Genomic DNA, 20,644 nt, shown 5'->3' on the forward strand with positions numbered 1-20,644 from the left:
ATAAATGGACCTCAAATTAACAACCATAACTCAAGGAACTAAACAAAGAAGAACAAATGAATTCAAAGCTAAGAGAAGTGGGTGCCTGGGTGGCTCAGTCGTTAAGCATCTGCCTTTGGCTCAGGTCATAATCCCAGGGTCCGGACATCAAGCTCCGCATCAGTCTCCCTGCTCAGTGGGAGGTCTGCTTCTCCCTCTCCCACTCCCCGTTTGTGTTCCCTCTCTCGCTGTGTTTCTCTCTGTCAAATAAATAAATAAAATCTTTTTTTTTTTAGATTTTATTTTTATTTATTTGACAGAGAGAGAGCACAAGCAGGGGGAGCAGCAGGCAGAGGGAGGAGTAGACTCCCTGCTCAGCAGGGAGCCTGATGTAGGACTTGATCCCAGGACCCTGGGATCATGACCTGAGCAGAAGGCAGTTGCTTAACCACCTGAGCCACCTGGGCGCCCCAAAGAAACAAATTCTAAAAAAAAAAAAAAAAAACAAAAGAAAAAAAAAAAAAAGATTAGAGCAGAGAAAAACAAAGAATAGAAAAATAATAAAGCCAATCAATGAAACCAAATGTTGGTTATTTGAAAATTGACCCTTATCTACATTGACTAAGAAACGAAGAGAAAACACTGAAATCTTAAAACTCAGAAACGAAGATGGGACATTTCTACTGATTCTGCAGAAACAAAAGAATGATAAGTGAGCACTATGAACAGCAACAAACTGGACAATCTAGATGAAACGGACAAACTCCTAGTAACATGAAACCTACCATGCTTGTATCACGAAGAAACAGAAAACTCAAGTAGAACTCTAACTAGCAAGGAGATTGAATCTGTAGTCAAAAACTTCCCAAGAAAGAAAATCCCCGGACAGCTGGCTTTACTGATACATTCTACCAAACTTTAAAAGAAGTAACCCCAAACCTTCGCAAACTCTTCCCAAAAACTGAAGAGGAGTGGAAAACTTCCTAACTTATTCTGAGGCCAGCATTGCCCGGATACCAAAGCCAGACAGACTCTATAAGAAAACAGATCCACAGACCAATACTCCTTGTAAACACTGATACATACATACAATGGAATATTCTTCAGCCTTAAAAAGGAAGGGAATTGTGGCACGTGCTACAAGATGGATGGATTTTGAAAATGTGCTAAATGAAATAAGCCAGGCACAAAAGGGCAGATACGGTATGATCCCACTTACACGAGGTACCGAGAGTAGTCAAATGCATAGAGACAGAAAGTGGTGTGGTGGTTTCTAGGAGCTGGGGGTAAGGAGGAATGGGGAATTGTTGTTCAATGAGAAAAACACTTCAGCGTGGGACATTAAGAAGCTTCTGGGGAGGGATGGTGGTGATGGTTTCATGACAGTGTGAATGTACCCAATGCCACTGAACCACACCATTAAATACAGTCAAATTGTAAAATTCACATGACATACATTTAGCGCAGAGCCCATCACGGGGCTTGATCTTACGACCCTGAGATCATGACCTGAGCTGAAATCAAGACTCAGATGCTTAACCAACTGACCCACCAAGGTGCCCCAGCATGTGACTCTTAATCTCAAGGTGGTGAGTTCAAGCCCCACATAGGCATGGAGCCTCCTTGAAAATAAAAAAAGAAAGAAAGAAAACATAAAGAAAATAAAAGCAAAGAAGTTCCTATACTTGTCACAGCATGGATGAAATTGGAAACATTATGCTAAGTGAAATGAGCCAGACAGAAAAGGAAAAGTAGTCTACAATTCCACCTGTTTGAGGTATCCAGAATCAGCAAGTTCACAGACACAGAAGGTAGACTACAGGCTACCCAGGGTCGGGAGTAGGGAAGAATGGGGGTTACCGTTTACTAGGTCCAGAGTTTCTGTTTGGGATAAGAAAGCTCTAGAAATAGAGAGTGATGATGTCCAGGCAACACTGTGAATGTACTTCATGCCGCTCGGTTGCACACTTTAAAACTGTTAAAAAGGATAACTTTTAGGAGCGCCTGGGTGGCTCAGTGGGTTAAGCCTCTGCCTTTGGCTCAGGTTATGATCCCAGGGTCCTGGAATCGAGCCCCGCATAGGGCTCTCTGCTCAGCAGGGAGCCTGCTTCCCCCTCTCTCTCTGCCTGCCTCTCTGCCTACTTGTGATCTCTGTCAAATAAATAAATAAAATCTTTTTTTAAAATGATAACTTTTATGTTATACATCTCTTATCACGATTAAAAAAAACTATGCTAATATTTCCATGATCTTGGTCACTTGGGGACCTGTTTACCTTGACCTATTTCTTTTGTTTCCAATCATGATGTTTCTTCTATTATTCTTGATTTTGCCGAGTTGTTGGGTGTTTAGTATAAAGAAACGCATTGGTAATTTGAGGCTCTGGGCTGTATCCTTTTTTTCTGTAAAGACGGGGTTTCTGCCGTGCGCATGTGCGTTTGGCTTCTTCCCGGCGGCTAAACTAGGGGGCGCTAACGTATCATATCCCCTTAATCCTCTCGGGATGGAGATCGTTTGAAACCCGGCTTCAGTTCTGAGAAACCTAGTGTGTTTCCGCTTTACCCTAACTCTTGAGACTCAGGGTCCTAACCAAAGCCTTGGGTATTTTCCAAAGCTTTGAACTCCAGTATTTGTGTAGCACTGACAATATGTTGAAAGTTCTGGTTCGCTTCTTAAACGCTCAGCCTCCTGGAAGGGAAATGTTGCTCCAAATGTCAGATTTGCCTTTCTTGGATTCTTTCGTCCCTCCAATCTTGGTGCTGCGAATCTTCGTTGCTTTTGTAGTTCTGAGATGTCTCCAGTGTTTTGTTTTGTTAAACAACTTTTTTAAAAATCATTTTCTTTTTAAAGTTTATTTATTTATTTAAGTAAATCTCGAAATCCAGTGTGGGGCTCAAACTCATGATCGTGAGATCAAAAGTCACACCCTGTACCAACGGAGCCAGCAAGGGGCTCCGAGACAGTTATTTGTAAAATATCTTATCCAGGGGCACCTGAGCGGCACAGTCGGTTGAGTGGCTGACTCCTAGTTTCAGCTCAGGCCATGATCTCAGGGTTGTGGGATTGAGCCCCGCGTTGGGCTCTGTGCACATTGTGGAGTCTGCTTGAGATTTTCTTTCCCTCTCTCTGCCCCTCCTATTCATGCCCTCTCTCTTAAATTAATAACTTAATATTTTATTTAAAAAAAAAAAGATTTTAGGGGCACCTGGGTGGCTCAGTGGGTTAAAGCCTCTGCCTTTGGCTCAGGTCATGATCCCAGGGTCCTGGGATTGAGCCCCGCATCGGGGCTCTCTGCTCAGTGGGGAGCCTGCTTCCCCCCGCCCCCGCCTGCCTCTCTGCCTAGTTGTGATCTCTCTCTCTCTCTGTGTCAAATAAATAAATAATCTTTTTAAAAAAGGATTTTATTTATTTATTCATGAGAGAGAGAGAGGCAGAGGCAGAGGCAGAAGCAGGCTCCCTGTAGAGCAGGGAACCTAATGCAGGACTCAATCCCAGGACCATGGGATCCTGGCCTGGGTCAAAGGCAGACACTTAACTGACTGAGCCACCCAGGTGCTCCAATAAATAAATCTTTAAAAAATATATTTTATCCAGCCTTCCTAACTGTTCTCATTTGCATGGTTAGTCTCAAACAACTTCCTCTAATTCCAGAAGGAGAATACACAGCTAGCCTCTTTCTGAATTTTATAAAATAAGGGTATGCATTACTTCTGAAATAATATTTAAAATTAAAAAATTTAAAACCGTGTTGATCTTCTGTTTGGTCTATATCTGACAGTAGCAGCCAATGCTTATAGAGCATACAACCTAGGTTTATGTGCATTATTTCATCCCATTGTCAAAACAGCAAAAACATTTATTCCCATTTTATAGCTCTGAAACTGAGGCTAAGAGAAATGAAGTCATTTACCAAAGTCACATAATTGATAGAAAACAAGGCTGAAATATCTCCACCCATACATCGTTTATCAGGAGGCTACTGGAGGATATGCTCCAACAACACGAGGGCAAAAACCAAAGACTGCTGTGGTATTTCATATGACACATGAAAACAGGGCCTCCTAGGAAAGAGAGAAGGGGAGGTCCCAGGATTTGCAGCACAGAAGGTAACCAGTCTGGACAGAAGCAAGATGGAAGGCAATGACTAACTCCAAGGAGAATAAAAAGTTGTTAAAGGAAAAGATCGGGCGCCTGGGTGGCTCAGTGGGTTGGGCTGCTGCCTTCAGCTCAGGTCATGATCTCGGGGTCCTGGGATCGAGTCCCGATTCGGGCTCTCTGCTTAGCAGGGAGCCTGCTTCCCTCTCTCTCTCTCTCTCTGCCTGCCTCTCTACTTGTGATCTCTCTCTGTCAAATAAATGAATAAAAATCTTTAAAAAAAAAAAAAAAAAGGAAAAGATCATCACAGTCCACCATGGGACTTGGCCATGGACAGCATTTTCATATGCAAACACTGCGTTATGTGATGCAGCCACATCTGTGAAATACACCGGGGGATGGGAAGCTGGGGAGGGTGTGTGTTTGTGGTGTGGGCACAGGTGTCTGTGAACAGAAAATAGTCCTTATCTTCCGTTGTGGGTAATCACTAATGTGGCTAAAACTGACAAATCAAGATGTATACTATAAACATATCAGTGCTAGGGCGCCTGGGTGGCTCAGTGGGTTAAGCCTCTGCCTTCGGCTCAGGTCATGATTCCAGGGTCCTGGGATCGAGCCCCACATCAGGCTCTCTGCCCAGCGGGGAGCCTGCTTCTCCCTCTCTGCCTGCCTCTCTGCCTACTTCTGCCTACTAGTGATTTCTCTCTCTGTCAAATAAATAAATAAATAATCTTAAAAAAAAAAAAAATCAGTTCTAGTGGGTAGAGGCCAGGGATCCTACAATGCACAGACAGCCCCCAGAACAAGGAGTCATTGGTCCCGAATGTCAGTAGGACAAATGTTGAGAAACTCTGCTCTCCGGAACAGGAAATGAGAAAGGGGAATGCTGTGTTCATTAACAACCCTTGGAACTATTTGACTCTTTAAAATTTTGATTTAAAAAAAAATAACAACAGGGGCGCCTGGGTGGCTCAGTGGGTTGGGCCTCTGCCTTTGGCTCAGGTCATGGTGTCTGGGTCCTGGGATCGAGCCCCACATCCGGCTCTCTGTTCGGCGAGGAGCCTGCTTCCCCCTCTCTCTCTCTGCCTGCCTCTCTGTCTACTTGTGATCTCTCTCTCTCTCTCTGCCAAATAAATAAATAAAAATATTTTAAATAAAAAAAAAAAAATAACAACAAAAATAGTGGTGCCTAACTGGCTCAGTCGGTATGGGGAATTATGTGTACAGGTGATTAGGAGAAAAGAAGCCATGCAAGAATGATCCCAAATAAAAACCTAGAAAATCACACACTCCAAATGTTGGGTGGGTACTCGTTTTTCGCATGGGGGTCATCGCCCCCCTGAAAGTTAGCACCAAGGAATGTAAAAGGGCGGAACCAGACTCAGCTTGAACAGTTGTGCTGGTTGGACACTGCACAAGGGTGCTCCATGGAAAGGGACTTCCTCTGCGCCCTGGACATCGCACAATTGTGATGCTTTTTAAAACAATTTTCCAGCGGAAGGCAACAGAGGACCTAGTTCTGACAAAGCCAGAGGACTGCGTGGGTTTTCCAACAGAGGGCAGCAGCGTAAGCAAGAGGAGCTGGGCACTCGCTCTGGCGGTCTCACACAGGAGCAGTTTTTCCAGCCGGTGTATACCGCACACTCTTCACTGGGGGAGAGAGAACAGATAGCCTGTGTCACTCCACCAGTCTCAGGGAGACCGGGTAGGGGCAGAGGGAAGGCGACCACAAGAGGGCTCTGGGTCAGGGTGACAAGGAGGTAGGTAAGGGCAGGGCTCCTCGGACTGGGCATGGAGACATACCCAATTCCCCAATCTCCAGGTCCTTCAGTCCTGCCTCAGTGGCCCCACAGATCCCCAAACCCTGGATAAAGTCGGCCTGGAGGACGGATCCTGCAACAAAGCCGCTCTGGGGAGGGGGCCAAGGGAGCCAGGCCTTTTGCTGGAATCCAGTTGCACCCCAGCGTCCATCCCACCCCATTCCCGGTTCAACCCCACCCATGTGCCCATCCCCCTACCCACCTGCCCTTCCCTGGTCCGGATGCGGGACACACACACACACACACACACACACACACACACACACACACCCCTCCTCTCCATGCTTCTGCCATAGCCACGCCCCAGGCCATGCCCCCATACAGCCCCATCCTGCCCCCCCCTTCCAGAACTTTCCCAGCCCCTCTGGCTCTTGCACCTGACTCCTCTGCCTGTGGCTCCAGCTCACTCAGGTTTCTCCTGATAAGGCGGATGTGCAGACCTCATTCATTTATTCACCAATTCCACAAATCCACTGTGCTGAGTATTGCACAGGGTCCTCGGCGCTGTGGACACAGAGGAGAGCAAAACAGAAAAGCCAACACCTGCCGGCTTGCAGTGTTCTCGGGAAGAGTATTCTAGGAAGACAGAACAGCACGTGCAAAGGCCCTGGTGCAAAGGCTGGCAGTTTACAGAACAGCATGGAATCCAGTGCACCCTGGGCAGTGCTGCTGGTTGTACAGCAGTTCAGCCAGGAGGGCAAGGGACCAGATCATGGGGCCTCAAGTGCCCAGGAAAGGCTTTCACTGTCCTTCTCAGTGATGTAAGAATCCAGTAATTTGTGTTCCTTCCTTCCCTCCATTGTACATTTATTCCAGATATGCCTGCTCTTTGCTGGGTGGTGTCCCTTCCACCTTCCACTCAGCAACCAGAGGGCTCTTTCCAAAGCACAGATATGCCCCCGCCTCTCCTCTCCTGCTCAGAACCTGCTTTGACTCCCCAGGGCCCTTGGGACAAAACCATGCTCCCCACCCTGGCCCTGAGTGGCCTGGCTCCTTCCTGAGTCTTCAGCTGTACCTTCTCGCCTCCCCTAGAGCAGACAACTCATCTAGCCCCAAAAGCGACCCCTGAAATTTCCTGCCTCTGGGCCTTTGCTCATACTGCCCCTTCTGCCCTCAACACCCTTCCCCTCCAAAGAGACCTGACCCTCTCAGCCTGCATGTTTGAGGGCGACAGAGGATGTGGGACTGAGTGTCCATCAGCTTTGGAGGGAGGCTGGACACAATGATCTCAACAGCTCCATGCACTTCAGAGGTCGATGCTGTGTGATGGTGTGAAGGGTGTTCATTCACTCAACAAACACTTGCCCAGCATCTTTGTGCCTGGCCCTGGACTGGGGGGCAGTGGCCAAGATACCGCTCTGCCCTGCCGGGGCTCAGGGTGCCATGGTGGGACAGATGCCTTTTGCACTCACGTGGCTGCTGTTGGGGCCCTGATCTGACAACACCAATGACAAGAGTTTGGCCAACACACAATTTGTTAGAAAAACTTGACCTCCAGATTTTCTGCTCATGCTGAGTAAAAGCCACACCACTTACAATGGCCTCCGATGTGACCTGGCTCCTCATTTCCTGTTTGCAGATGCTATTTTCCCCCCGCTGTTCTTAGTGTTTATTATTCTTAGTGTAAATATACACAACATGAAATTTACCGCCTTAACTCTATTCAGGGGTGCAATTCTGCTACATTAATATATTCAGTGTTGTGTCATCACCACTATTCGGTTCCAGAAATATTCCATCGTCCCAAACAGAACCTCTGGGCCCATTAAACAGTTATTCTCCATTCTTCCTTCCCCCAGTCCCTGATAACCCCTCTTCGGCTTTCTGTCTCAATGACTTTGCCAATTCTAGATGTCTCATGTGAGAGAAATCATACGTCATCTGTCCTTTAATGTCTGGCTTATTCGCTTAGTGTAGTGTTTTCATTTGTTCCTGTTGTGGAATGTTCCAGAACTCCACTCCCTTTTAAGGCTGGATACAATTTCCTTGTATGGCTAGACCCCGTTTTATTTTTCCATTCATCTGTTGCTGGACATTGGGTTGTTTTCCCCTTTTTGGCCACCGTATTCAAAGCTACTATGAACATTCGTGGGCAAGCATCCGTTTGAGCCCCTGGTTCCAATTGTTCTGAGGCAAAGACCTCAACATGGAGTTCCTGGACCATATGGTCCTTTTATATTTAACTGAGGAACCCCCACACTCTTCTCCACAGCGGCTGTGCCGTTTTACATTCGCTCCACAACGCTTGAGGGGTGCAATTTCTCCACATCCTTGCCAACATTTGTTATTTTTCTGGTGTTGTTTTTCTTAATAACCATCCTGGAGGGTGTGAAGTGGTATCCCGTTGTGCTTTTTTTTTTTTTTTAAGACTTTATTTTTAAGTAATCTCTCCACCAACCTCAGGGCTTGAACTCAGGACCTCAAGATCAAGAGTTTTGTGCTCCACTGACTGAGCCAGCCAGGTGCCCCTCCCACTGTGCTTGGATTTTGCGTTTCCCTAATGAACATCTTTTCATGGGCTTATTGGCCATTTGTACATCTTCTTTGGAGAAATGTCCATTCAAGTCTTTTGGCAATATTTGAGTTGATTTTTTGTTGTTGTTGGGTTGTAGAAGTTCTTTATATAGTCTGGATACTAATCCCCTACCATATATATGATTTGTGAATACTTTCTTCCGTTCTGTGGGTTGCCTTTTCACTCTGCTGATAGTGTCCTTTGATGAACAAAAGTGTCTAATTTTGATAAAGGCCAATGTATCTATTTATTGCCTGCGCTTTTGGTGTCCTATCTGTGAAATCCTTGCAAAATCCAATGTCATGATGATCTCCCCCTGTGTTTTCTTCCTTATAGTTTTTTTTAAAGATTTTATTTATTTATTTGCCAGAGAGAGAGAGAAAGAGAGCGAGTGAGAGCACACAAGCAGGCAGAGTGGCAGGCAGAGGCAGAGAGAGAAGCAGGCTCCCCGAGGAGCAAGAAGCCTGATGCAGGACTCGATCCCAGGACCCTGGGATCATGACCTGAACCAAAGGCAGTGCCTTAACCAACTGAGCCACCCAGATGTCCCTCCTAACAGTTTTTTTAAAGCTATGATTGTCCTCTCATCTTCACAATGATTGATCTAACAATTGTGTGGTTTTAGCTCTCCCCTTAGGTCTTGGACTAGTTTTAACTTTTGGACATCGTATAAGGTAAGGGACCAACCCTCCCTTTTTTAGGGGGACATGTGAATACCCAGCGTTTTCAGTCCCATTTGCCAAAAAGACCATCCTTTCCCTACTGAATGCTCTTGACACCCCTGCTGAAATAACTGACCTTTTTTTTTTTTTAAACAATTGACCACTGTTAAAAAACAGACATTTTTTTTCTGATACTCCCATGTATGTGAAATTAGAAATTAATAAATCTGGGGGTGCCTGAATGGCTCAGTCCATTAAGCATTAGACTCTCAGTTTTGGCTCAGGTTATGATCTCATGGGTCATGAGATCGAGCCCTGCATCAGGTTCCGTACTCAGTGGGGAGTCTGCTGGAAGATTCTCTCTAATACAGAAATCTTTAAAAAAATAAAAATTACTAAATTCATACACCTTTTCTCCTGTGAATCTGCCCATTGTCAGCTTATTTGCAGACCCAGCCACTGAACATAGGAGAGGCCTTCTCTCTCCTGTAGGATCTGGCAATGGGGAGCAGGTGTCACTGGCTGGAACCTTCCGCTCAATCCAGAGGCTGCATTGCAGAGTCCCTGGGGCCTGGCGAGGCAGACAGGGTGAGGATTCTTCTCGGTCTCCTGGCTCTCCACAAGCCAAGTCATACAAAGCTCTGCCGATTTCTTCCCTTCTGAAACTGCCAGGAGCTGAGAACACACGTTTGTGAACCAGCTCTTCGGAGCGGGGGGAGCAGCCCTTGTGATTTTTGTTGGGGTGCTGCTGCTTGTGTCCAATCCCTTCCCTTCCAGATATGGCCACTGTGCTCCTTCCTCTGTGTCTGTCGCTGGTGCCGTTACTCACAGGGAGCATCCCAGGGCAGGACAAAGGCACGGGTCCTGCCGCCTTGATGCTCAAGCCGGCTTCACAGCCCGGCAAGTCCGCGGTTCTCGCCAGCCTGCTGTGGGTCGCCAGTCAAAAAACCAAACTGGAGGAGATGAGCCAGACTCTAACCCCTGGGAATGCTCTGTCTGGTTTCCGCTGGCGCAGGTTGTCTGCTCGTGTTGAGTGGCTAGCCAGCAGGCTAGGGACCCGAGATGCCAAGTGACATGCGGGATTTCAGACAGTGCCAGGCCTCAGGGGACTTCATCTCAGTAAGGGGTCCCAGTCCCCAAGGGGCTGTGTCGTCTCTACTCTCGTCCTGTCAGTGCTGGGTAAGTCCCATCTCAGCATCACCTACCCATTGTCCCAGATGACTACAAGTGACTCATTTTTGCAGGAGACCGAAGACACGAATAAATGCCTTTTTTTTTTTTCTTTTAATCCCCTGTGGCAGTGACACTCTGCTCCCCTGGTCATCTTCTGGGGTGGCCTTTTCGATCTTGGCAACTATGTCTTCTGCACCCATCCTGGGGATGCCTCTTGTTTTCCTGCTGAACATTCATTCTGACTCAGGAAAGTTAATTCTGGGTCTTTCCACGGAAGGCCTTACTGGGTTGAGTCGTTATTGGACCTGGTGTACCTCTGACGAGCCTACTTGTCAACGGCCACAGAGGGAGCCTTTGATTTGGAAAAACTTGCATGTTGGGAAAAGATTTTGGCGAGCGTTCATCTTCAGCAAATGCCTTATCAGTACCTTTAAAAAGAAAGCCACAGGCCCATCCTGGAGCCACTTGATGCCCCCGACATCAGGAAATCAAGATTTAATACTTAACCTAACCGCAGTTTGAACCCCCTCAGAAACGTAGCCTTAACCAGACCCAAGAGGGAATGGAGGCGATCCCCGGAGACCCCTGCCCCCTTAGGAAGATGACCTTGACTGAGCCAAGCCGTCTAGTAAAACCTTCCTCCCTTCATTCCTTTCTCCCCACCCTTCCTCCTCCTCCTCTTCTTTTTTCCTTCTTTTTTCTCCTTCTCCCCCTCCTTTTACTTCTTTTTCTCCTCCCCCGCTTCCTCCTCCTCCTCCTTATTTTACGCCCGCTCTCTGCCTTTATAAACCTTTCCTTTCCTTCAGCTCAGTGGAGCGCCCCTCTGCTTGCTGGACAGAATGCTGCCTGATTCACGAAACATTTAATACAGGCAATTACACCGCCAAGTTTCCTGGGTGGAATTTTGTTTTTTAAAAGTACCTAAGACTGAACTGAAAGGAGGACACCACAGAGCACTGGGGCTGGCCTTAGGGGCTCCTTTAACAAGATTAAATAACAGAAATCTAAACCAGATTTAGAACAAAAATTATGAGCCACGTTCATGGTAAATTCCCCTCCTCCATTCTTCGTATGCCCCTTTACCCCTAACACCCTGTCCCCTGGGTTTGACTCTCGCACCTGCCTCTTCCAAATCTGGCCTCACCTCTTCAGCAAATTCTTTTATTTTTTTTTAAATTTTATTTATTTATTCATTTGACAGAGACATAGCAAGAGAGGGGACACAAGGAGGGAGAGTGGGAGAGGGAGGAAGCAGGCTTCCCGCCGAGCAAGGAGCCCGATGTGGGGCTCGATCCCAGGACCCTGGGATCATGACCCAAGCTGAAGGCAGACGCCTAAGGACTTAGCCACCCAGGCACCCCCAGCAAATTCTTTTAATCCCTAAAATTCCTCTGACTTATCCAGAAAATCCCTCAAGCACCCAGAAGCCAGCATGAACTTTCCTTTCCCTGCAAGTATTTCCGAAAGCATTCTGGCCTGATGTCCGGGCCCAGGGGACGCAGGTTATTCCTGAAAGCGCCAGTGGAGAGGAAGATAGTTTGGAAGAGGCTCCGGGAACATGGTTCTTGCTGCCGCTGCTGACTCTTCCTACTTCCCAGGGCTCCATAATCGAAAACCATCAGCTTTAGGCCTTCCCATGCGATGCCCTTCCTGAAGGCATCATTGAGCATAGCTTTTAGTCCCTGGACAGCAGCAGACCTTTTAAAGTACGAGAGCCCCTTTCCTCCCACTGTCGGAAGACGCCACCTAACCTGGAAAGTTGGAGAGATTCGTGGTCGTTTGTAACCCGCTCTTTGGGAGCTTGACTGGCTTTTACGGGGTGTCCTTCTGGGGGCACTTCCTTACGGGGTGTAAAAAACCCATGATTAGTCTGTGGTTATAGGCCAAGACCTCCTGGAGAAAACTCCCCACCCTGGGGAAACAGAGGCCCAGAGCCCCTCTCAGCCCTCCTCCAGGTGAGCAGGAAGTGACACAGGTGGGCGCCCTGGGGCAAGGCCCGAGGACTGATTCTAGAGGCCTTTCCCCCCCAAAGGTGAGCCTGGCCGGGGGTTCAGTTGTGGACCCCCAGAAGGCCAGCCCCCCCAGCCTTTGCAGACATGTTATACAGGCTTCTCAGAAACACTGTGTTACACTTAGAAACCCAACACAGGCATTGTCTTGTTTCGGCTTTCGCTGGAAATCTTGCCCCTGTTATAAGGAGGCAAATCCAAACTAGCGTGGCTGGCCAGGCCGGACCATCTCCACCATCTCTCAGGGCTGTTACAGACGCTGCTTCTCGATTCTTTGAAAACAGCTTGCAGGGGAGCAGGAAGAAAAAGGAATTAAAAGTCAGCGGTGCTGGCCTGGCAGGTTGCGTCCTCAGAAAAACAGAAGTTGGCCCCAGGAGCGACTCAAAGTTCACCCGTGTCTCCTGTCAACTGCAGAGCCTCACCTACTTGGGTCAAGACCACTGCGGATATGGCAAGAAGCCAAGGTCAAGGGGCGCCTGGGTGGTTCAGGTCAGGATCCCAGAGTCCTGCTCAGCGGGGAATCTGCTTCTCCCTCTCCTTCTGCCCGCCCCTCCCTCCTGCTCATGCTCCCTCCCTCTCTTCTTCTTGGCCGAGGCCAAGGCACTGGGCAAACAACATCCTGCACTGGAAACAAAAGGAAGCTTAACTAACGATGTTCAGGGACCCCAGCGCCCTCGGAGAGTCCATGCTCCCCCTTCTGTGGGCCAAGCACAGTCCCACCCCAGCCCCTGCTACTTAACTTAGATGGGAGCTGGGTTTCTTGATGGGCGCTGGTGCAACTTCTTCTACTGCTGGCCGGGGGCACTCATGTCCAGCCTCCACCTCGAATTTCAGCCACGCCGGCAAAGTCTCCGGACAACCTGTTGCATTGCCTCCCTCGGGCCCCCTGAGATGCTCGGGCCTTCCTTACGCCCCACCAGGCCTTGGTGGTCTTTCCGTCTCCTCACCCTGCAAATCATCTTTCTGGTAGAGCTGTGTTCCATAAATGCAATGGCACCATATATTATAATAAATACGGTTATCAGTCCTGCCCTCACACAGAGCCTCCAACCTCCTACTTCTCCCTGATAGAGGCCCAGGTAAACTCCTCTGAAGAGGTCTCAGCCTTAAAATAGGTCCCAGTTGGGGGTGGGAGGCTGGCTCAATCGGTAGAGCACGTGACTCTTTTGATCTGGGAGTTGTGTTCAGTCCCACTTGGGGGGTAGGGATTACTTAAAAATAAAATCTTGGGGGGAAAATATAAATTTAAATAAATAATAAAATAAATTCTTAGGGGGTGAAAAGGTCAGGACTAGTCTATGGGCGTCATACACAAACAGCTGGAGGACTGCTAAGTGCAGAACCCAGGCAGCCTTGCCTGGGGAAGAAATGAAGCTTTCTCACGGGGGACCGTCTCCCTGCTCCTCCCCCCTCTCCCTCTCCCCAACCACGTGTACAGAATAAGGAACTGACCCCACAAGACTATTAGAACACGATGTCCTGATCTTTACTTCTTCGCCCGGTGGTACCCCAATCTCGCCTATGAAAAAGGAAGGAATATTTGATCCAGGAGAGAATCAAATCTACCAGTTATAAGACCAAAGAGCCAGGAATGGGCGACATTCCGGGGACCCTGTGGCCCGGATCCCAGCCACCATCGTCACCTGGATCCTTGCCAGAGCAGCTCTCTTCCCAGCCCGCTGCCTCCCAGCTTGAGATTTCTCTTTGCGTCCACGTTAGGAGGGGGATGCCGGAACATGGCCTTGCATCCCCTGGGGGTGCTGTGAGCGCTCCCCCGGATTTTCCCAATTCTTTAAAGCTGCCTTAGACTTTGTAGCCTTTACCCCAGCCTTCACCTCCCTTGTTCAATATAGATACACATTTTTAAAAGATTTTTATTTATTTATTTGACAGAGATCACAAGTAGACAGAGAGAGAGAGAGGGGAGGAAGCAGGCTTCCCACTGAGCAGGGAGCCCAATGTGGGGCTCCATCCCAGGACCCCGAGATCATGACCCGAGCCAAAGCCAGAGGCTTTAACTCACTGAGCCACCCAGGCGCCCCTAGATAAGTATTTTATGTATTTTAGAGTATTTTATGTATTTTATAGATAGGGAGAGAGGCGGCGGGGGAGAAGCAGAGGGAAAGGCAGAAGCAGGCTTGGCGCTGAGCTGCTGCTGAGGGGCTCGATCCCACCACCCTGAGATCATAACCCGAGCAGAAATCAAGAACTGGACGCTCCACCGACTGAGCCCCCGGTGCCCCCCTTTGTTCCATGTACTGATGACCTCGTACCCTGCAATCAAGACCAGGCAGGTTGACTTTAGACCCCCTTGTCCTCCTCACTGCACTAGCTGAACGAGGCCATCACGCCTCCAGACCTGACCTTTGGTGGGCACAAACCGCTGTCACCTGCTTCGGCCCCGAGATGTCTCAGAGCGCTCAAAAACTCACCCCCAAATTCTGTCCATCCCTCTCCCCATAACAAAACAGCTGCTTTGCAACTCTCCAGGGGCAGCTCGGGACTGCCGCCCCCGGAAGGCTATGTTTGCTGCCCCTGCCAAACCTTTATGTGCCCTCCTCCCAGATGCTACTCACTGCCCATTTACCGGCCCTTGGTGGCAGGGACCACCTTTGAAACTTGAAAATGAGCCTCGTTCACAGCCCCAGCTCTCAGCCTCCCTGTGACAAACCTTTTCACCTAGGCTACTGGGAGGCTGGTGGAAGGGCGGCGGGTGCTCTTGGACAAGCTTCTCCCGGGTGTGTCCTGAGCCAACGTCTCGTGTCGGACCCCGTGGCATCAGGCACAGCCCAGGCCTGCCAGCGGCAACCCTGACAAAGCGGGGAATCCCCCCGTAGAGTCTCTGTCGCCTCTATGCTCCCGAGGCAGCGCCTGCCCTCTTTCAAGTTCACGGGACTCAACACCCTCCGCTCCGCTGGCAGACCACGGGTGACCCATGGCCTCACCATCATCTTCCCGGGCTGTGACCCTGACACCCAGCTCTCTCCTATCCCTCCCAGCTGGGGTTCCCTGTTCCGTCCACACTTGCCAATGGTACCAAGGGTCTCCGGGCCACCACAGGACCTCTTAGCCCTGCACAGACCCCCTAGACCTGCTTCTATTTCGGGAGGGCTCCTGCAGACGAACTGGCAGGACAGCAGAGCTGGCCCGGCACAGTCACCCTGCACAGAGGACTGGAAGCAGAGAGCTACTCTCTGACCCTCCCGGCGCTTAGCCCAGAGCTCTCCCTGAAGCTCACACAGCGGAAGCAGAGAAAACGGCCACCGTCCACACCAACTCCGGCTGCGTTTTCAGAGTCTGCCATGCTGTCGGCACATGTGGAAATCCCACGGATGCTTTTTTTTTTTTTTTTTTTAAGATTTCATTTATTTGAGAGAGAGCGAGCACAAGGAGGCGGAGGGACAGAGGGAGAGGGAGAGGCAGCCTTCCCACTGAGCTGGGAGCCGGGCGCGGGACTCAATCCCAGGACCCCAGGACCAATGACCTGAGCTGAAGGCAGAGGCTTAACCGACTGAGCCACCCATGTGCCCCAATCCCACAGATTCTTTCTTTTTTTTTTTTTCTAATTTTATTTATTTTTAAATCCCACAGATTCTTAATCTCTGCTGGGACTCCCATTGCCAGTGGGAATAGTAACGCCGCCCTCTTGCAGGCTAGTCCCCTCCCTTCTACTGTGCCCTGGGAAGCCTGGACTGAGGACCCTGAACACTGTATCTCCAGGGAAGGACAGAGTCGATAAGGCGGCTAAACTCACAGTCAGGCAAATGCCGTGAGATCTGAACCAAACGGATGCCAAAGGGTGCTGAGCAATTAGCGGTCGGATTACGCGCTGGCCCCTATGGCCCTGTTTCTTTTGACCTTCTGGCGTGCACCGACCAGTGGCAGATCCCAGGACCCGTGTGCCAATAACAAACAGCAAAGGAGCTGCAGAGGAGCTGTTCTGCTGTCGCAGCCACATTTCTGACATCATTTCCTGGTGCACCTTTTGTGAATTGCACCAAATTCCCAGGGGAGAGCAGCATGCTCGGGTAACCCCGCAGGGCCCACGCTGCCCTTTGAGGCGTTCCAAATGGATCCCACAGATAGACCTCTGGCCTTAGGCTTATCTTACCCCCATCTGCTGGCTGTCTGCACACTTAGCACACAAACGGGACCCTTGCTTTCTTCCAGATTCTCCAAGGGGAGATCTGGGGAAGGGAAGCAGCCACCCAGACTAGCTCATCACATTATCCTCAGGTGTGCTTTGCAGTTTTCGATCGTGTCCTGAAATCTGGGTGACCTGAACCTGCTCTATCTCACCACGAGGCCACTTAGGGATGGGTCCCCTGGCTTCAGCCAGAGCTCACCTTCAGTTGGTTTCTATGCTGGGGGTTTCCTGGCCTGTTCCGCAGCGGTAAATCTATAGCCCGGTCAAGCGGGTGGTGGCAAAGTCCTCGAGGAAACATTCCCTCCACCCGGAGCCTAAGCGGAGATGGGCAAGCTTCCTGGGTGTGCCTCGATGGTATCAATCAGCCTTTTTTCTACCACAGGCTCTCATGGGAGGTGGATCTCTGAGGGACCGAGTTTTACGTAGGGGTCTCTGCTTCCCTCTGATTAGCCTGGCCCAGGGTCTGGCAGCCATGAAATTCCAAGGCCCTGGGTCTCTGCTATGGACAAATATTGTCAGGGCCCCCAGTCTGAAGCTCCTTCTGCAGTTTGGGCTGAGGAGACTTCCCATGCTCTCTTCTGAGCTCCACTGCACATTTAGAGGATGTTTATTTTATTTTTAGAGATTTTATTTATTTGAGAGTGAGCGAGCACGAGTGGAGGGGCAGAGGGAGAGGGAGATGCAGGCTCCCCGCTGAACAGGGAACCCTATATGGGACTCGGTCCCAGGACCCTGGGATCGTGGCCTGAGCCAAAGGCAGACACTTATCTGACTGAACCACCCAGGCGTCCTAGTTAATTTCTAAACCAGCATTTCTGGGTATTTTTCCCCGAGGCAGGCACCCTACAGAAGCACAGTCCAACAATCTCCTTCACGAAACACATACTCGGTGGCACCATTCTCTGCTTGTTTGATAGAAGCTGAGTCCTCACCTGGTTTAAAAGCCCAGCCTAGGGGCGCCTGGGTGGCTCAGTGGGTTAAAGCCTCTGCTTTTGGTTCAGGTCATGATCCCAGGGTCCTGAGATCAAGCCCCGCATTGGGCTCTCTGCTCAGCAGGGAGCCTGCTTCCCTTCCTCTCTCTCTGCCTGCTTGTGATCTCTCTGTCAAAAAAAAAAAAAAAAAAAAAAAGCCCAGCCTCATCTGGCCTCTGCCGGGAACACCACTCACCCCACCTACTTGCCACCCCTGCCCTACTGCTCTCTCCAACAGAACACGGCCACCTTCTTCTGTTAAATAGGTTATGCTCCCTTCTGACTCAGGGGCTTTGCACATGCTGTCCCCCCCTTCCCCCTCCCTGGAAACTCTTCTCCACTCAACCCAGTTTCACCTGTTTACAGCATCAGGGCTCAGCTCAAACTCACGCATCACTTCCTTGGCAAAGCCACGTGTCCTCCCCCCATCTGCCCAGACAAGGTCAGAGAGATCTCGGCTCTGCCCTCACACAACTCTTCAGGGCACCCAACATGGTGCCAGAAAAATCACAGCTCAAGTGTACACTGCAATTATGAAAACTACCCATTTATTTAGGAGACTATTTTATTAATGTCTGTCTCCCCCAGTGGGCTGTAAGCTCTGTGAGGGCCTGGGCTGGCTGCTGCCCCCCCCCCCCCACCCAGTGCCTAGCACAGGACAAGGCGCAGAGCAAATGCTCGGTAACTGTGTGCTGAGTTAACAGAATGTGAGTAAATGCAGAACCCAGGCAAAAAAAAACTAGGGGGTCCCGATTTCCTGGCTAAAGCCTTACCTTTAATAGGCCCGGTAGGAGAGATCTCCCAGGGCCCCCATTCTCAGAGAAATCTTCAACAAACCTACCCCGCTTAGGTGGGGAGACAAGACAAATTCTCCATAGCAGTAAGTGTTTTGAGTTTTAATGAGACGGCATAGAGCACCCTTCTTTACTTCTCTATGGGGGCGGGGCTCAGATCTCAGCTTTGGGTTGGGATTACAAAGTGCGGGAGGCAGATAAATGTGAATGGGACTTAGGGGCCAGGGCTGGGGACAGAAGAAAGGGCAGAGAGTCTGCTAACCCCAGACCCTGAGCTGAGCCAGAAATCCAAGTCCCTGTAGCCTCCAGCCGCCAACCTTGGGAACAGACACTTTGTGTGTGTGGTCCTTATCTGCCAATCGGGGTCAGAAAGCACCAAGAAGATCCATCAGGCCCTGAGTGCCACTGCCAGCCCGGAGAGTCAAGAGGAGACCCATGTTGCATCTAGAACTTGGACACAAAATGCCACCTTGGCTAGGAGGGTGGGGACGACATAACAACTTGGTCTAGTGGGACTGCTGAAGGTGCTCTCTTGGGCCTGGAAAATTGGGAGGACTCCCTTGGGTCAGGAAGGGGCCTCACCTTCCACCGGATGAAGGAAACCATGGGTGGGTGTCTGTAAAGCTCATCATCCGGTACGTAGTATAAGCAGAAGGAGGAAGGCAAAAGACACAAAACTGATCCTAAAGCTACAGCTGGGCTCAGGAAAGGGGATGGGGCCCAGGAGAGGAACTAAGCCCAGGGACTGCAAGCGAGGAGACAGCAGAACCAGGACCAGGAGATGGAACGTGGGCCAAGGCCCAGCCAGTGGAGGCGGGGGGGAGTAGGAGGGTACAAAATTTCAGAGGTGCATCTAGGACCAGAGGCAGAGCCAAGGGAGTGAAGGAGGATGCACCAGATTCTGGGGCTCCTGCGGGAAGCAAGAACCGGCCCCTGAGTAGAACCCAAAGTCAAGAAAGGCAGAGCACAAAGAGAGGTGAGACCCCACGACGCAGAAAGATCAAGAACTACTGGTTACCAGGGGCTGGAGCCAAGCCTCAGGGACAGGCTTGGAACCAGGGAACAGACAGGGCCGGGGGCTGGGGGTTGGAACCAGATGCTAAAGTCAGGGTAGAACCGCACAATATTACCACTCCCATCCCGTACCCCCAACCACGCGGCATTATCCAGGGGGCGAGGCTCGCCTGGAGGGTGACAGCAAGATGCGCAGGGGAGCTACACAGGGTACAGGACCAGGTCCCAGAGGCCTTGAGGACTACCCCCAGGGCGCAGTGTCAGGCGGGTAGTGGCTTCCCGCTAGGCCCTCTGTCCCGGGTCTTGCTCAGGTTCGGTCCCCGGAACGCCGCGGATATCGGGCAGCAGGCGGCAGCCGGCCACGATGTCCAGCCGCTCGGCCAGCGCGCAGAGGTCTCCCCGAGCCAGGCGCACGCTGTGGGCCGCCGCCAACCCTGCCGCCTGGGCGGCCGCGAGCCTACTGGCCAGGGCGGCCACGTCGCGGCCAGCGCGACGGTACACGCCGCTCACCGCGGCCGCCACGTCGTGATCCAGCCGCGCCTGGCTTTCGGCCAGCCGGAGCTGCAGCAGCGAGCGCGCAGGGGCCGGCGCCGGGGTCTCCTCCGCGCCCCAAGCCTCCCCGGCCGTATCCCGCTGCACCACCAGCGCAGGCAGGTCCCCCGGCGCGGCGGTCGGCTCCGGCTCCGAGTCCGAGTCGGTTTCCGCGGCTTCCCCGGCCACCCGCAGCCCCGTGGGGCGGCCACGCGTCGGGCCCGAGGGACCCAGGTACAGCTCCTCCTCCGACGAGGACGCAGAGAGCTCCGAGTCCGTCTCGGCCGCCTCCCCCGGCACTACCGTCTCGGGCCTCCGCGGCGGCCTCCGCCGACGACCCTGGGACGCCATGGCGCCGAACTAGGGAGAAGAGGGGCGAAGGGACCGCATGAGAGGCGTCTGGCGGTGGTTAAAAGGCGCAGGTTCCGGATTCCCAACCCCTTCACTGACTGGCCGAACGCTTTGGGGCCATCTGCGTTCCCTGCCTGGGCCCCAGCTTCCTCTTCTGCAAACGGGCTCATCATCCCTGCTGCCAGACATAATGGACCCGCCACCCTTTCTGTGCACTGACGGGGAAACTGAGGACCAGACAGATGCAGGCTCCGAGGCCGGAGCTCCCAGAAGCCCAACCCCAGCTCTTTCCGATTCTGCCTCCTAGCAGAGGCCACACCCTCCACACCTTCCTCCGAGCCCGGGTCAGATCCGGAAGCACACGGGCTCCCCAGCTGCTCAGGGACCAGCGCCAGGGTCATAGGAAGGGTGACAGCCCCGCTGGACTCCGGGGAGGGTGCACGAGTGGGGGCGCGGGGGCGCGGGGGCGCGGTATCACCGAACACCTTACCTGGTTACCGAAGCTCCGAGCCTGCAGGATCCGCAGCGAAGCCGAAGCGCGCTGTCTCTACCGAATTAGGAGCGGCCATGGCGGCCAAACACG

The 20,644-nt window shown here is 51.2% G+C and overlaps 1 protein-coding gene across 1 annotated transcript; it reads right to left on the bottom strand.

Moving 5' to 3' along the window:
• Window positions 1-18,035: 18,035 nt before the first annotated feature.
• On the bottom strand, window positions 18,036-20,642 carry LOC111160651 (biogenesis of lysosomal organelles complex 1 subunit 3). Its single transcript, XM_022523886.1, has 2 exons — window positions 20,552-20,642; window positions 18,036-20,070 (listed from the first exon to the last, which is right to left on the bottom strand). Exon 2 carries the CDS (start codon window positions 20,059-20,061, stop codon window positions 19,462-19,464), a length of 600 nt encoding a protein of 199 aa, XP_022379594.1. The 5' UTR covers window positions 20,062-20,070; window positions 20,552-20,642; the 3' UTR covers window positions 18,036-19,461.
• Window positions 20,643-20,644: the final 2 nt, after the last annotated feature.

The sequence above is a fragment of the Enhydra lutris genome, unplaced genomic scaffold, assembly GCF_002288905.1.
Source record: "Enhydra lutris kenyoni isolate GAN:26980312 unplaced genomic scaffold, ASM228890v2 scaffoldscaffold77, whole genome shotgun sequence".
Classification (NCBI taxonomy): domain Eukaryota; kingdom Metazoa; phylum Chordata; class Mammalia; order Carnivora; family Mustelidae; genus Enhydra; species Enhydra lutris.

What these genes read in the sequence shown, in the direction of transcription:
- LOC111160651 (XM_022523886.1), bottom strand. Translation starts at nt 20,061, where the DNA reads ATGGCGTCCCAGGGTCGTCGGCGGAGGCCGCCGCGGAGGCCCGAGACG.